This window comes from Phasianus colchicus, chromosome 1 (assembly GCF_987193195.1).
Source record: "Phasianus colchicus chromosome 1, bPhaCol1.hap1.1, whole genome shotgun sequence".
In the NCBI taxonomy this organism is placed as follows: Eukaryota; Metazoa; Chordata; class Aves; order Galliformes; family Phasianidae; genus Phasianus; species Phasianus colchicus.
The window spans coordinates 181,298,893-181,316,008 of NC_143436.1; the positions used below are offsets into that span (position 1 = coordinate 181,298,893).

At 42.8% G+C, this 17,116-nt stretch overlaps 1 protein-coding gene across 2 annotated transcripts in view; it reads right to left on the reverse strand.

Moving 5' to 3' along the window:
* The window catches only part of DDX10 (DEAD-box helicase 10), a 165,346-nt gene extending 154,797 nt beyond the window's left edge, over positions 1-10,549 (reverse strand). For both annotated transcript variants that reach the window (XM_031606202.2, XM_090133885.1), the window contains exons 1-6: positions 10,306-10,549; positions 5,081-5,141; positions 4,739-4,869; positions 2,440-2,598; positions 1,878-1,998; positions 618-807 (exon numbers count right to left, since the gene is read on the reverse strand). In XM_031606202.2, the coding sequence (XP_031462062.2) occupies positions 618-807; positions 1,878-1,998; positions 2,440-2,598; positions 4,739-4,869; positions 5,081-5,141; positions 10,306-10,503 (860 nt within the window). In that variant the 5' untranslated portion in view covers positions 10,504-10,549. The remainder of the gene's footprint in view (positions 1-617; positions 808-1,877; positions 1,999-2,439; positions 2,599-4,738; positions 4,870-5,080; positions 5,142-10,305) is intronic.
* Between the last annotated feature and the right edge of the window lie 6,567 nt (positions 10,550-17,116).

The window sequence follows — 17,116 nt, forward strand, 5'->3', positions numbered from 1 at the left end:
TGCACAGGGCTGCAGTCCTGATCATGCACAGTAAACTCAGTACTTCTGGAAGCAACAGGTCTTGATGCACACAGGCATATGCCAGACTCTTCCTGCTGGGCACCAATACTGCATATGCAAAAAAGACTGTCACTCTGCATGGTCCCAATAGAGCAGCATTTTCTTGCAATGTCAGATTCATTAACAACATACTGAAGATTCATATTCATTCAACAAATCTGGTGCTCCCACACAGTTTGTATGCACACACATACATGAAGGAAGACAAAGAACACAACAAGTAGCAATTCAGAAGTGACACCTGCCACAGCCAGGACACCACTTCATCCAGGACACAGTCCAATCTGAAGCTTATTGCCAAGGAAAATAAATTTGCAGCCAGAAAAGGAGCCTGAGGAGCCACAAAGTGCAGGCTCAATGCCCCCATAGCAAATCAGCCAGAACTAGTAACCTCTCTTCTGAAACACCTTGTTTCAGGGTGGCACGCAGCAAGGTCTGACCAGATGGAAGGAGAAGGATGCATGATTTCAGATTCAGGAAAATGACAGTCAGAGAAGCAAGTGAACTAGGATCTCAATCTGTTTAACCTACCCACAAAAAATAAATCATCAACATACCTGAATTTGGCTTTCTCATGAACCCAAACATATTCCGGATCTTTTAAACTCAACCGTGCAAGATCCTTCACTGATTTTGTTTGCGTTGCAGAAAAAAGCAAGGTCTGGCGTTTCTTAGGCAAATTTTCTATGATTGCATTCATTGTATCAGCAAAACCCATGTCGAGAATTCTATCAGCTTCATCAAGAACTGAATTGAGAAACAGATTTGAGAAAACCTGTTTTTAGCTTTCCTTTTGTTATTAAAGACTTTAATCCCGTAAAGCACAAAAATCCATGCCTACTTAAACTGCAAAGATTAGTTACCACATATGACAGGATTTACTATAGATATTCACATACTCCATAAAATAGGTTTAAAAAGCTGCAGTGTAAGTCATAGCATTTTCCATAACCTGTGCACTACAGCCCTCCATTTCACATGCTGAAGCATAGGAAGAGAAATATTCCAAATAAAAAGTTCAGCAATTTGCACACAGCCTGTAAATTACCAACTCCCCACCCTACTACTAAAACAAAAGCATGCAATATAAAACAGTACTGTACCATAAAAGACAGAGAAAAACGGGCTCTTCTGTGCCTAAGTTCAATTAGCCATTGCATCATAGGGAATAAGTAGAAACAAAACTTGAAGAAAAGAGCCTACGTTTAATGCAAATCTAGTCTAACTGCCATGGACAGCACTGAGTATAACAAGCCTGGTTCTGCAATTTATCAGCTTCATTAGCTTGTTAATTGCTCCTAAGTTCCTCAAGCTATGCTAATGATTATGCACAGTTCTTAGAGGCAAGCAAACCCTCCCATTAAGCTGAAATTTGTATTCAGGTTGGAAGAAGCATTAATCTGGCTTAAAATTCAAAAAGAAATATGTTTTCTAGAATCGGTCCAAAAATACATAAGCTGTAATTAACTATAAGAAATATTCGTTATTGTATCATGAAAAACAAGAGCCAGGGCCAGGAAGCAAAGGCCATCTTGTAGCTAAAACATACCTGAAGGGTGATATGGGATACCACAGGTGGTTTTGGTTCACTACTTAACTCACCTACTAGTTATTGTCATCCTAAGAAATGCAAATCTTAGCAACTGCTTTGAGAGCAAGTACATAAAAGAAAGGAATTGTGCTGTTTTCCATTTTAATTTGTGCATATGCAAACTTAAATGTTCTTTCATCTACATACAAAAACCAAGGAAGTGCCCCTCTTAATTATGAACTACTACAAAATATTTCTATGTTTTGTGACGCACTCAACAACTTACTCAGCATTTGCAGATCAGATGCATAGAAATAAGAGGTTTCATCCATGTGCTGTAGAAGCCGTCCTGGAGTGCAAATAAGCATATTTATGTGGTGGATTCTCTCAGCCTCTTCTTTCAGATCCTGAAAATATGTTAAACCAGCTGAACTCTGGCTGTTTTCATACTAGAAGCCCAGTAGCAGACACCTCAGCCCAACTCAACCTACTGACAGTTTACAGAAAGAATCAAGATTTCCCTTATTTTATACATACACCACATTTTATCAGCATGCTCACACTAGTGGCTTGTGCAAATGTTTTTCAGAGCAATCTGATTTAATAGGGCAGGAAGGGTTGGGAGAAAGTTTGACCCAGTCACATAACCTGTAAAGATGGTAAATATACAAGAGCTTTAAAAGACGTAGTGGAGGAATATTAGACAGGAAAATTAGCGTGTCTCTAATTGCTTCCAATTAACTACTTTCTACCATGACTTCTGTTTTGCAGAGTGTCCTTTCCTAAACTAGCCCTTCTTACAGCACTTATTTATGCTCCCTCACAGCAGGCTCCAACAGAGGACACACCTTTCCTCCAATGATAAGGCCAGCTGAGAAGTCGTGATTCTTTCCCACTTTACGCAGCACCTTAAAAGTCTGAAAGGCCAGCTCCCGGGTGGGGGATATGATCAAAACTCCCAATCCATCTGCTGAAGTCCACTGAAGGCGGTACAGGAGTTCCAAAGCCTGAAAAAAGGAAAAAAAAAAAAATCTTTCTCATTATAAAAAACTCAGAAGAAAAATATGTAACAACAAGAAGTGTCATAGAAAAAGATGACGCGCTGCTAATTCAAATGATGAATTCAAATAATGAAGAAATATCTGCGTGCATTTCACATGGTTTGATTATGTATGAATTCTGATGGTACTGATACTTGTTGAATAAACGTTCCCTGGTCATAAGGTTCTGTGAAAATCAGAAAGTGCATCTAGAAGGAAGACGATTAGTGTGACCTTAATTTAGGTTTTAGACATACAGTAATATCATACACACATGGTGCACATGGAGCATTCCATCTAGTGTTACCACATATCTCAGTCGAGGATTGTTTCCCCTCTTACAAGTGCACAGTCTTAGCTAATCTTAACACAAAGACTTCATAGAAAGAAATACCTGAAGTATTTTTGAAATATCAAAGGTTGTTTAGCACCCTCTTACCATTTTTTTCTACTCTGTCTATATACTTCCCTATCTTATCCCTAAAACTATTTTAAAATTACTTCTGCTTCTAGATTTCCTAGCTGAAGGCTTACTGGACCTGGTGCTCACCAATGCAGAGGAGAGCATTAGAGAGGTTAAGACTGGAGGCAGCCTTGGCAGTAGTGACCATGTCCTGGTGGAATTTGTGATCTTGAAGAATGCAGGCCAGGCAAAAAGCAGAGTCAGGACCCTGTGCTTCAGGAGAGCGAGCTTCCAGCTGCTTAAGGAATTGCTGGGTGGGATCGATCCCCTGGGAAACCGTCCTTAAGGGCATGAGTACAGAACAGAGCTGGTGACCACTAAAATGATCAGAGGGCCAGAGCACCTCTCCTATGAGAAAAGGTTGAGGGAACTGGGAGAAGGCTCCAGGGAGATCATACTGTGGCCTTCCAGTAATTGAAAGGAGCTTATAAGTAGGAGGGGGAACAGCTGCTTACGAGGGTAGATAGTGATAGGACTGAACTAAGATGAGGAGGTTGAGGTTAGATATTAGGAGGAAGCTTTTCACACAGAGGGTGGTGACACACTGGAACAGGTTGCCCAAGGAGTCTGTGGATGCCCCATCCCTGGAGGCATTCCAGGCCAGGCTGGATGTGGCTCTGAGTAGCTTGGTCTAGTGGCTGGCACTAGACCCCCACACATAGCAGGGGGGGGTTGAAACTAGATGATCACTGCGGTCCTTTTCAACCCAGGCCGTTCTATAATCTACAATTTCTGCAATCTCACTTCTGTTTCATTTCTCAAACCCACAAGACTATCTTTCAAAGCCAACTATGTTGTTTCCTATTCTTTAGTAATGAAAGTAAACGGTATAAAGAAAAAATCTCAGCTTGAGAGTATTCAGAATGCATACTACTTCACCACAGTCACTGACAGAACAGACTCCAAAGCAATTTTATGTTGCAAAAATGCCAAATCACGTTTAAATCAAAAAACCTCCGTAATCAAAACCACATTTTATTTTCCTTTCCTCCAATCACAAGATGAAGGGTTTTGCATGCATTTGTATGTGCACTTTAAAGAAACAAAGAAACCTCTCAATTATATTTTCAAGGAATTTGAAGGAATTAAATGCAGCATGTAACATTTTGAGTAAAAGAGCAAAAGTACCATTCCCAGTGGGGGATTTACTGTTTTCCTGCTTGGACCTGGAAGTGATTTCAAGGAGTCCAAAAACACAGTCAAGAAGAGGAAGTCTATGGTCTCTGCTGTGTTTCAGTTTATCAGGTAAGAGCCAAATCTTAAAATTTTCGTTGTATGAAAACCACACATCCAAAGAAGCCTAATCCACAGTTCTAATCCATACACATAGTTTTCAAAAGAATCTGACAACCAGAGTTGCACAAGGAAAACGTATTCCTGAAAGAAAAACAAAAGTCTTCCTAATTCACACAGGGCCCACTGATACAAGGATCAAAAAGAGATTTCTAAGCATCCTAGGAACAAAATATACCTTCCCTAGAACCTCAGGCAGCTTCCTTACATTAGTCTGCTTTGGCTTTCTAAGAATGCTTACCTCACTTGAGCTACAACCTTTCTCCCAAGATCATTAACCATAAGTATTTAACATCCTCTTATTCCCAGGTAACCTCTTAGGCTTAAGTGCAAATGATGTCAATTACTTACCGGTACAATAAAAGCCAAGGTTTTCCCCGATCCAGTCTTGGCAGCTCCAAGTACATCTTTACCTTGTAAAGCCAAACCTATGGTCTGCCTCTGTATCTCAGTCACCATGCGATACTGAGCTTCCTGCAGTCCTAGTATTTTGAAGATAGGAAGGGAATAAAAGGGAAGAGAAAAAAAAAATCATTTTTGTTTCATCCAGAGCTATGTTTTTCCATTTAGAAAACACTGTATATGCCAATACTCATTTAAAAGTTTGTTTAAGGCAAAAATTTATTCATATGGAAATAGATAATGCATTCATTCCTAGTATAATTATTTTCTAAAGAGAATTTTTACACTGACCTTTCAGGGTTTTCTTTGACAATGGAAAATCTGAAAATCTCTGTATTTCATTTGCATTTATCTGAAACAAAATAAGTTTGATCAGTGCTAAAATTAATCATAACAGAGAAATTAAACAGTATTTTCAGTTGCTGTTAAAGTATGTAATAGTTCAGTGCCACTAACCCAAAATAGCTGGTCATAATCTATACTAGCTTGACCTACAGCAAACTACTCTTCTAACAAACTGTTCAGAAAGGAATAAGACATACTTTAATAATACGGGCAAACAGTGCAATGTAAAGTTCATATCACCATGAAAACAAAAACAACTGAAGCTGGAAAGGGCATTGAGATCTCTGGTGCAGCCTCCTGCTCACAGCAGGCTCAGCTCTGAGGTTTGTCCACACTGCTCAAGGATTCACTAAGAAGTGTCTCCTTATACCCATGCTGGGCCTCTACTTCCACCTGATTTTCTCAGAGTGGTGAGGCACTGCCACAGGCTGCACAGAGAGGTGGTGGTCACCATCTCTAGACGTGTTACAGAACCATGGAGACGTGGCACAGAGAGACATGGGTTAGTGGGCATGGTGGGGAGGGGTTGATGGTTGGCTTAGATGATCTCTAAGGTCTTTTCCAACCTTAATGATTCTGTGATTCTATGTCTGTTTTCTCTTGTCCTTACATGACACAGTATCTCCTTGATGTCCCACAGGCATTGGGGCATCCCATAACGTCCCCCCAGCATCATCTCCATTCCAGACTGAACAAGCCCAGCTCTCAGCCTCTCCTTGCATGGAAAGTGCTCCAGCTCTTGCTACTTTGGTGGCCCTCCAGTATATTGATGCCTTTCCCTGGTAAGGATGAAGTCTAGTCTCCTCACTGGCTCCTCTGTCACTTGGAAAAGGAAGCTGAAACACTTATGTCCCATTGCAATGTCCCCTCTATGAAGATGGGCATCTCTATGCTGCTGCTGCATATCTGGTGCTCTCAGCAAGGAATCACAAAGGAGACATCACACTAATCTTCTACACAAAGTAACTGGCCTGGCTGATGCGGGGAGAGCAATGGATACTGTCCACCTGAACATCAGGACGTAGTTTGACGTCCTGACATCTACCAATGTACTTCTCTGTACACATCCACCTGAGCGTACCCGAGAGATGTTAACTCTACACACACCAACACCCAAGGGTATGTGTTTGATCACACTAGTTGGCTGAACGATTTGCAAAAATGTTGAGAAATCAAGTAGAGATCTTAAGGAAAAGGTAATGCTTTCCAGCCTGCTCTAGTCAACAGTTGATCAAAAGAAGCAGACAGCTTCTCCTGGCAAAGTTCACAACAATCGATAACAGTAAGGAAGAAAAAAAAAAGCAGAGAACTCAGGGGGAAATAAATAAAGACTCCTGTAGCTACAAGGCCCGAGCAGATGAGCAGCGATGTAGATCACACAGCTCTGAGTGCACACTGACTAGCAACCACAAACTGAGATTTCCAAACGTCAATCTCTGTGCTTACACAACTCGTGCATTTCTAATGGCTAACGTTTAACGGATTGCTGAGCAAAAGAGCCAAGCAAAATGGTCCTCAGATGTCTTTGACAACTTACGATAGCAATTCTTACAGAAAGCCTCAAATGAAGAATTACTGAGCTGTCAAATCATGGTTACATGCACTTGAAGCTCCAAGAGTTCTGCCAACCCTATCTATTACAAAAATTGTGCACTGTACTTCTTACGAGCACCTATACCTGCTTAAGCATCACAACACTACTCTTTTCAGCTGAATTCCTGCTAGTAACAATAAGTAATTTTAGGCATGATTTTGAGATCAAAGGCCAAATTTACCCCCTTTACTAAAACCCCTTTTTGACACGTTTCAGAACTTAGCTCTTGCAAGACTGACTTCAAACTTCCACTGTGTCCTTGAAGAGCAATCCAACTTTCATCAAATCTTCAAAGGAAACTATTTTTCATAATAACTACTTGTGCTTTAAGGAGCACAGACCTTAAGCCAGCACATCTCTGGGCAAGGGGGAAAACTTCTATATGAAATCACTGTCAGAGAGCCTGACCTTCACAAACTGGAATTTTGGACCGATACTTCCCAAATTTCACTGATAATTTTGAAGATGTTTTATTGTATGCAATACTTCAAGTTGCACCAATTCCCAGTCTTATTACTTCGCATGCTAAAGGATCACAACACATTGATGCACAGAAGTTCCATTTCATTCCATTCAAGACACTATGTCAGAAAACCTCCTGTGCCCACAGGAGGTAAAACTATTTCACTAACATCAAAGCAATTCATCATGTGCAAATAAAGGAATACATTTTAATAGGTTTTGACAAGAAAACAGACTACCGTAACAGCGCAAAACTGTTTAAATAATTAGAGGCTGCTTGAAGGGTTTCAGTGTACAGTTTATTGCTGGGTCACCTAGAGGTCAGAGGAACTGACATCTTAATCACAGTGGACACAAACATTATTTTGCTTTTCTACACTGAACTCCTCCAAAGCTCTTTCAAAGACTTGAAAGAAAAAGTGAGAAAAGTATTAGAATAGCATGCACAGGAACGGCCATATCACAAAGCTTCCCAGTTTATTTCTTGGCCCTGCTTTCAGGCACACAAAAACTATCTGCTGAAGTTCCTTAAAATTCCGAGGAGACTGGTTTCTCATTAAATCAAATCAGGATGGCAAAAGTAAGAGGGATGGCTGCTACAGAGGCAGATCTGCTGATAGACAGTCTCTTCCATAACTACATGCACCAGCAGAAGACAACAACAATTTCTGCTTCTCAGTTTGTTTCCCTGTCAGAAGTTATTACCTGCTTTAATGTGCTGGAAATGTGCCCATGTGAGCTCTCTGATCTGTTCCAGATGAGAAGAGCCCGCTCATTTCAAACACTTCAGATGGTGGTCTGATCTAACCTAATTTGACAAAGCAGACTAGAAAGAGCTCACACAACCATTTCCCAGAGCATTAATTAGGCTGTTAGCACAACTGAACAGAGAAGACAATGTCCATCAACAGCTTTATCCAGTCAGCCAACATATTCACTGGCTCAACCGATAACAGAAACTGTGTTTCCAGTATGTTTAGTTTTGTTTAATCTTATCTTGTATTATTGACTGAAGTGGTTCTCAAGCTGGAAGCTGTAAACAATGAAAGAGAGAGAAGGAGCTGCGTGGTATTGCATCCAGCAGCAGTGCTACCCCTATTCCATGCTGCATCTGCGGGCATCTTAAGGTGAAAGACCTAACCCAGCCAAGGGTTAGTCCATGGTAGTCCACTTCACTTGGTTAGTGAAGTGCCAAGGACCAGAGATCACTGTGAAAAGAAGAGCTTCTTGAAGAGCATTCTGATTCCCCTGCCCCTAAGTAGGGATCCGTCCTCTGCAGAACATGGCCCCTTCCTCAAAATCCCCACCCTAGCTGTAACCACATCTAGGGAATTAGGGAAGGAATGCAGATGACCAAGAGAAAACCCTTTTCAGGTAAAAGAAAAGGAGACAAGAACTGAAGACAGGAACCCAAGTGATCATCCATCTGTATATTCACCAACAAGCCACTTCTGGAGAAATAAAACAGCAAAAACCCCAATAAGCTGAGGTAGTGAGTCCCCAGAACAATCCTGATACAAACATACATTTACCCAGTCTTCATTCCAATGGATAAATGCCTGACCACTACCAACTCCTCTTCTTTCAGTCAGCAAGTAAAACCTCCATCTCTACAGTGAGTAGAAAGCGTGTTGCTGAAACAAGTTGAGACCCAGACTGCATTAATCATTTCTTTAAGTATCATTTTTAGTTTTCATCACCAAAACATCACGGGGCAGAAGCAGTAAGCCCATCGTTTTCCTCGGGAATAATCTGACTCAAATAGTAACTTGACCATTTTTGAAGCTTACAGATCAGTGAAACCAATGACAGTGTCAAACTCTGCACTATCACCTTGCTGAATCTTAACCAAAGGAGCCATCATGACCTCTTCATGGTAGCTGACACGTTTCTCCCGTTCCTACTCTCATTACTTTCTACTCAAACTATAACCAACAAAACAGTTCTTAATCAGCACTGCTGAGTGCTGCATAACCAAGTACAATGGCCATGATCCTCCTCAGTAGTGGCTGTAAGTTCACAGAATCATAGAATGACTTGGGTTGGAAGGGACCTCAAGGATCATCAAGTTCCAACCCCCCCTGCCACAGGTAGGGCTGCCAGCTACTAGATTGAGTACTAGATCGGATTCTTGAGGCCCCATCCAGCCTGGCCTTAAACACCTTCAGGGACGGGGCATCCACAACCTCTCTACCAGCCTCCATCTGGACATAGAGCCACTGACCACAATCCTCAGGCTGTGACCTTCCAAGAAATTCCTTATCCACCAAATTCAGCAAAAGTTGGCAGGATATGTGCTCAGCATGCATGGTTGCCCTAAGTTGTTATCCATAATTACAGCTCTGCTCGCTGGTATGGTATGGCTTAAGAGATGGCCATTTCCTAGAGATGGTTGGCCCTTTAGGCTGCCTGGACACGTTGCTGACTCACATTCTGCTTTCTATGGACCAGAACTTCCAAATCCCTTTTCACAGGGCTGTTCCCAGCCTTCTGTCCCCCAGTCTTTCCCCATAGATCCAAGGCTGCCTATCCCAGGCGCAGGATCAGGCTCTTGCTGTGGTTACACTTCAAGTGGTTGGCGATTACCCAGCCCTCCAGTTTGCTGAGATCTCTCCACAAAGTTATTTTAGCCTCACAGGAGTCAGCTGCTCATCCCAGTTTAATACAATCCTCAAACTCAGTAGACCTTCAAGTTCTGCATCCCGTCACTGATAAAAACACTAAAGAGAAACGGCCCTGGGAAGCCCCTCTTGTAAACGACTGCCCGCTTTATATAATCCCATTTTCAGTCATCTTTACCCATTCCATCAACAGGCTTTCCCTTGGACAGCGAGGTGGGTAACCTTATTGTAAACGAAGATTAAGCTCATCCAACAGGACTTTCTCGTCCCGCTGGCTGTGACCAACGACATTACGGTGTTTCAGGCTCTTTTCCAGTAACTCCCAGAACGTGCGATGCTTGCCTGCACGGCACAACCTACGGGGACAGCTGTGCCCCACCTCCAGCAGGCGGACACCGCTGCCAGGTCAGCGGGACACAGCCGCTCCCTGGCGACGGAGGCGCTGCTCCCTCCGTCTCTACCTCCCCCCGGACCCCGCTCCCGGCCCGCCGTACCTGCGGGTACCGCTGCACCAGACGCCCGATGCCGTCCCGCTCCACCTGCCATTCGGGCCGCTCCCGCTCCTTGCGCTGCAGCCGCAGCCGCCTGGTGCGCCGGCTGTACTTCTTCTTCCAGCGCTCGAAGCTGCGCACCGCCTCCAGCGCCGCCGGCTCCTCGCCTCCGTCCCCGCTGCCGCCGCCCGCCCGCCCCATGTTCCGCGCAGCCCCGCGTGGGACGCACGCAGCCGCCCGGGGCGGGGCCGGTCGCCGGCGTAGTGCGTCACGGCCGCGCCGCTGGGGGAGGGCCCGGCCGGCACGGCTCGGCGCGGCCGCTGGGGGCGCTGCGCGGCGGCCCGGGCTTCCCGCTGTGCGTGTGGGCGGATCCACGCAGCACCACCCAAAGTACAAAGCCGGTGTTTGAGAGCGCTGTCTAAACGCTCCCTGAGCTCCGGCGCTCGGTCCGTGCCCGCCGGCCCGTGCAGGCTGTTCCATGCCCGCCGGCCCGTGCAGGCTGTTCCATGCCCGCCGGCCCGTGCAGGCTGTTCCATGCCCGCCGGCCCGTGCAGGCTGTTCCATGCCCGCCGGCCCGTGCAGGCTGTTCCATGCCCGCCGGCCCGTGCAGGCTGTTCCATGCCCGCCGCCCTGTGGTGCAGACTCTTCCCCTCAGCCTGCGCAGCTCTGGGCTGAGCAAACCGGGGGACCTCCAGTGCTCCTCACACCGGTTGCCCTCCAGACCCTTCCTCGTGTTTGTAGTCTTCCTTTGGACACCCTCCAATATATCCTTTTTATGCTGTGGCCCCGAAAACTGCACCCAGTGCTGGAAGTGAGGCCACAGCACAAACCCTTCCCTCACCCAGCTGGCCGTGCCGTGGCTGTTGCATTCCAGGGCAGGGTTGGCCTTTCCAGCTGCCTGGGCACCCTGCTGACTCGTTCCACGTCCTGCTGACCAAGACCACTAAATTCCTTTCAGCAGGGCTGCTCTCCTGCATTTCATCCCCCAGTCTTTATGCGTAGCCAGGGTAACATGGTGTGCCTCGCTGGATTTAAGCTTCATTTGGTGCGTGCTGTAACCCTTTGCAATGTAGTTCCAGTTACTACCACTGGTCACAGCTAAAAGCATTGAAATATGCAAAGAGATGGCAGAATATCACAATGAATACTACAAAAAAAAATGCAAAGAAGCCTTTGGATGTGCAGTGCAAGGGTGATCTCTATAAAAAACCCACACCTGTAAAATTAACTAAATTTAGTCAACCTACAAATTCACGTTACGCTGTCTTTAGGTGTGCAGATTATTAGCATCTCACTAGAGGGAAGGTCTGCATCATTTTTGGTTGTTCTGCAGTCACAGTCCATCTGCTGAGTCAGTTTTAGCACATCAGCACGCAGGACTGAAAACAAAAACAGGCTGCAGTCATCAGGCTACACCAGGAAGAGAAAATTACAATGTGCTGTCATAAGAAGGAAGTAAACACATCAATTACGGGAATAGTGAAAGACTCCCAAAATAATTACTGTCTCTGATGAGGCTTTGGAATTCCAGAAACCCAAGGGAGCATCTATTAATTTTCTCCACTTTTGCTATAAATGTGTTGAGAATATCAAAGATGTATGAAAAAGATGTTTTCCCTCCTCCTCCAGATCAGGGGAAGCTGTGATTATAGAAATATTTGTTTTCCCTTTAAAATACATTAAGTTTCTAATTTCAGGAAGAGATGAAAAAATCTCCAATATGCCCTGATGGGATTTCTCCTCCCAGATACAGCTCTGAATGCAATGGTTTTCTCTAGAGGTTTGTTTGCTGTTAAGATGAATAAGGAAGGAAAGTGAAGTTTTTATTCTTAAAACAAATATGTTCTTTTTCTAGAAGTGGCTGATGAAAAAATGTTTGGAGGAGGTACTGTTCTACCCCAGGGATCTACTGCTGGGACCTGGCACATCTTTCCCATGATTACAGACCATTAGTTTGACCTATAAAATAAGATCCCAGTCTAAAGCATTCGGGCTGTTGTAGGACTTAAGTGCCACTTTAAACTTTTCTGACAGCCTGTAATATAAAACCAAGCAAAAGTGCTCCTGTATAGATTTTCCTGCTGTTGTAGCACTGAAGTTTAACCTTTTTGTAAGTAAATGCATGCATAAGCATTGTGTTTGGACATGCTATCTTTGCTCACCATGGTCACGTTTTGCCAACCGGCTCATCTAATAGCAGAACAGCAGCAGCAACTTGTGATTCACTGCAGACATAAATCCTCAGTGAAAAAAATTTACATGGAAATTTATATCTAGTAGTTGTATAAAGAGCTGGAGAGGGAGAGAAAAAGGAAAAAAATGCCTTCACAAGCTGTGAAATAAAGTATTCAAGCACTGATGTTCACTTGCAATTTGGGGGAGTGATGGAAGGAAGTATGGGTATAGCAATAAACATAACAAGGCTCCATGTGTCTGGCCAGGGTTATCTGTGGTGACAAGAACAAGGGGCATCAAGTATTGAGGTCAGAGCCCTGAGGGTACTCATAGGCCTAATGGTCCGGGCCAGCCTCACCTGAGGCCTCCCACACGCCCTGCCCTCAGGCCCAGGAACTCTGGCTCGGCTCCACCCTGGGGCTTCATTCACAGCCTGAGTTATGTCAGAAGAGTGTCAGTCTGCAGCTCAACCCCGTGGTTGGCCATGGAGTCATTGGTTGTGTCTCTGAGCTGGAGACTGAGTTACTGGCTTGACCTTAGACCTGCTTTGTCATTGAGTCCAACCTGGTCATCAAGGGGCTATATCTGACCCTTGTTGTTAGTACCAGACCTATAATCCTGACCTTAACCTGGCAACTGGTGACCCTGTTTGAACCTTCATCATAACCAAAGAATTGTCTGCTAAGCTGGACTCTTGGTTAACCCTTGTTGCCACCCACAGACTAGCCATTTCCTTGCTTGGAGCAGTGGAGTAGATCCTGGCTAGTGATGCCTTTGCCTTGTCTGCCATGTTGTCATGCTTAGCTCCCAGCTCTAAAGGAGCAGTCACCGTCACTGTGCCCTGACTGTCTACCCTCATCACTTCTTCCAAGTTCATCTGGAGTGGTAACGATGGTGCAGGATCTATGGCATCCCTTATATGCTCTCTTACAAAACCTCAGCACAAAATTGCCTTGTATCATACTGCAGTTGCTCCACATCTGTGTTGTGGAGCCTTCTCCCTGGCATGGCTGTAGCAGAGTTTGTCCTACATCCGAATTCTGTCTGTTTTTATTTTTACCTGTATTCTTTCTTGTAGTACCTCACTGCTCATAGTCTCTTGGCTCGCTGTACACACATCACTCCTTGAACTTCTGCTGTGCCATTTCTTCCAGTGCCTTGGTGTTGCTTGTATACAATATTCTCATTTACATTCCATGAATCCCAGTTTAACATTAGTTTTGCAAATCTTTACAGGAATTTAATATAACTGGGGTAAAAATGTGTATATTTAAGTTAATGTTTGGGGTTTACATTAAATGTAAATTCCAAATTATCTTCATCACCTACCTGTGGAAATAATCAGGAAAAGAGAGAATCAGAAGCACCAGATGTCCACATCATACCAATAACGTCTTTCTCAGTGAAATAGCCAAATGCCAGGAGACACTCCTCTCCTTTTCTTCCAAGGCTTGCTTACTGTGCTATGGAATGCTTGAGAGAAAGCATGTAAGAATTTGCATCTGAAGACTGTGCTTCTGTGTCTGTGAGTGAGGCACAGAAGCCTCACAACTCTTGCAAAAAAATAAAAGAAAAAAAAAGAAAGAAAAAAAAGAAAAAAAAAAAAAGGAAATTCATAGAACTGTGCTTTCCTATAATGGGTAGCCCTCTAGTAAAAGGTCCATTCATTGGATTTTCAAAAACACATTAGAAACTCTTAAAAGTCATTCCTGATCTGAGTAAATGGGTAAATGTGATTAATAAATGGTGTTAATTATGGACAAGCATATTGCATGGTGTCATTGAGGACTTGTCTTTTCCTTTTAGTAACAAGCTGCTGTTTTCCAACGATAAATAGAGTTTTGCAGGTGGCAGTATGGCTTCCTCTTCTGGAAGTGATAAAACAAAAACCTTGTACCAACTATGTACATTACAGGAATTTCTTTTTATGTGGACACTCCAAAACATTTTCTTTTCTGGAAAAAGAGAAGAAGTGATAACATTGCTCTAAACATGAAAGCATGGCCTAACTTAAAAGCTCTCAGAAGATCTAAGATCTAAGTTGCATCTTCAGCAAAAAAAATATACAGATAACACAGAGTAAATTCTAGAAGATTTCTTACAAGTATCTGGATTAAAATGTTTCTACCACAGAAAATTTTAGAGTTAAATCTTTTCCTTACACATTGCTAAATAGATTTATGTTTGAGAAAGTCTGGTATCTTATATAAAATAATATTCAAAAGTAAATACTTATTTTTCAAGCCTGAACTTGACAGAAGGCAAATGATGTTCTCATGGAAAGAAATGTGGCTGTCTTCAGTAAGCCCTTCATTCATCCTCTTTGGCTATAAACAATTTATTGGCCACCACTTCATGTTCTTAAAAATGTCCTTCAACCTGTTGCCAAATGGGGATTCTTTTAGGAGATACAGTTTATACATCTTCTGAAACCTAGCTTGAAACAGATTGGAAAAAGTATGGGGAAAAAAGGGGGCTCATGCTTCCCCGTTCTCATCATCTGCAGGATTTTGACTAAATGCTGTGCAATTACATTGACCAGAATGATAGCAACCAACTTACAGAATATTTAAATAAAAGCTGCTCTCCAGAGGACAGATGTAAGTTTGCAAGACAAAATAAAACTTGGTGCTTCAAAAGTACTTGAAGTGTATAAAATTGCAGTGATGGAGGAAAATTAGCCATGTTTCTTCAAAAACAGCAGTGAAAGAGGCTTGTCAAGTATCTAGAAATGCCAAAGAGTATTGATACCATTGGACAGGAAGCACTGGATGATATAGGATTGAATGTTTTAGCAAAAAAAAAAAAAAAGAGCTAAAGAGCTATTTAACAGCATGTCATATGTACATTTCTTCTGGGAAAAACAAAGGACTTTCTGTGTTCTTGGGGTCTGCTGGTGGTGATTCTGATATTCATGATTTACTCTGCACGGCCCTCTAAATGAACGTTTTGCCAGTGAAAGGTAACCAGAATGTTGGGAAAGCTGTGATGAAAGCCCTGGAAAAGGAGAAGGCAGGCAAAGGGGCTTTCACTCAGTCTGTCAGACAACAATATGCCCATTTATAAAGTGGAAGCTAAGTTTAAAATGAATGACTTACTACATTATACATCCAGTCTTCAGATAAAACCATCTGTCTCTTCAAAATGTTATGGTATATGCAGCTGGTTTCATCTTTCGTTTTTTGGCTTTTTTTTTAAAGACACTGTAAGTTAAAACAAACACAAAACCAAAACGTTTTTCCTTTAAGCCAGCAAGGGTGGGTTTGTTGAGAATTATGAGCATGACAAATCTTGTAAGAAGCATCCGATGGGAGTCTGCTGAAACATGTTTTCCCTCACAGAAACGCTGAACACGCCCAGGGTCTGCAATCCCTATAGCTTCACCGCTTCCTGCAATTTGCCCTGCAGCGCTTTCCACTTCTCTCTGAGCTTCTGGCACGAGGACCGAGACGGTGTTTATGTAAATTTAAGCCACTAGAGGCCGTAACAGACCTGTAAAAATAAGAATGACTAATAAATTATGGTCGTAATAAATACATGCTAACAAGAACCATTCAATAAACAAGATGGTCGTTGGTTGCTGGTCGGGATCTGTACGCAGTCCCGTGGCACAGACTGTCATTCCAGTTCAGGGATCTCCATAAATACTTGATTGATTTTGAATATGTTTGACAGTTCTTTTGCAAACTGAGGTGATTTTCTGACTCAGAGAAAGTTGACAAATCAAATTATGAAGGGTTACCTAACCTTGTAGGTAATTACACATTTTGGAAGAACACTATTTCCAAAACAAAATGGTACACACTATGTTGCTACCGGGGCTTAATAGAAGAATAACACAATTAAAAGCTGCCCTTTAATTAAAAAAGAACTTTATGGAAAAGAAAGAAAGAAAAGGATGGTTCTTGGGTTATTTGCATATCAGACTCATTCAAGGAGACAGTTAATGTATTGCTTTCCCAGCTTATTACCATAACACAATATATATTTAGTTCTTGTCAGATATGCAAAACATGCTGTACTCATATGCGGCAGGCATTTATGTCTTATTATCCTTTTGTTTGTATGCTTAATTATTCTTACATTTGAAGAAAGAGTCATAATTTGTTATTTTGATTCTGCAGTTTATTCACTAGGCCTATTGCTCAACTCTGAGGTGCTTATTTCTCTCCTGTTTATAAGTATTTTAAAACACCTCTTTGTGTGGCTGTGAGGCGTAATCCACCCAACCTGTCCTATCTATCTGCGTGTTACTGGCTGTAGCAATTAAATTTGGTTTACATGTTTGTAATCATTAGAGCCATATTTGATAGCAATGGGCAAAGAAATCAGTTTTAAAGAAGAAACATGGGCTGGGAGTCAGTCACAGAAAAGCAAGCTGGGAAGGCAAAAAGGAGCTGAAGCTAAACTACCTTGGTAATACATGCTTACACTGATCGAGGTGAAGCTGGACTCATGCCCGTGTCCATACCACTAAACCAATCCTACTAACCGTCCCTATACCTATCCTCTGGCAGGAACTTGGTGTGGCCCCATATGAGAAACAGCTGCATCAACTGTAAGGTTGTCAAATGAAACTCATCCCATATGTAAATGCTAAGCTATGCTAAAATATATATACATATCTTCATGCTTTCTT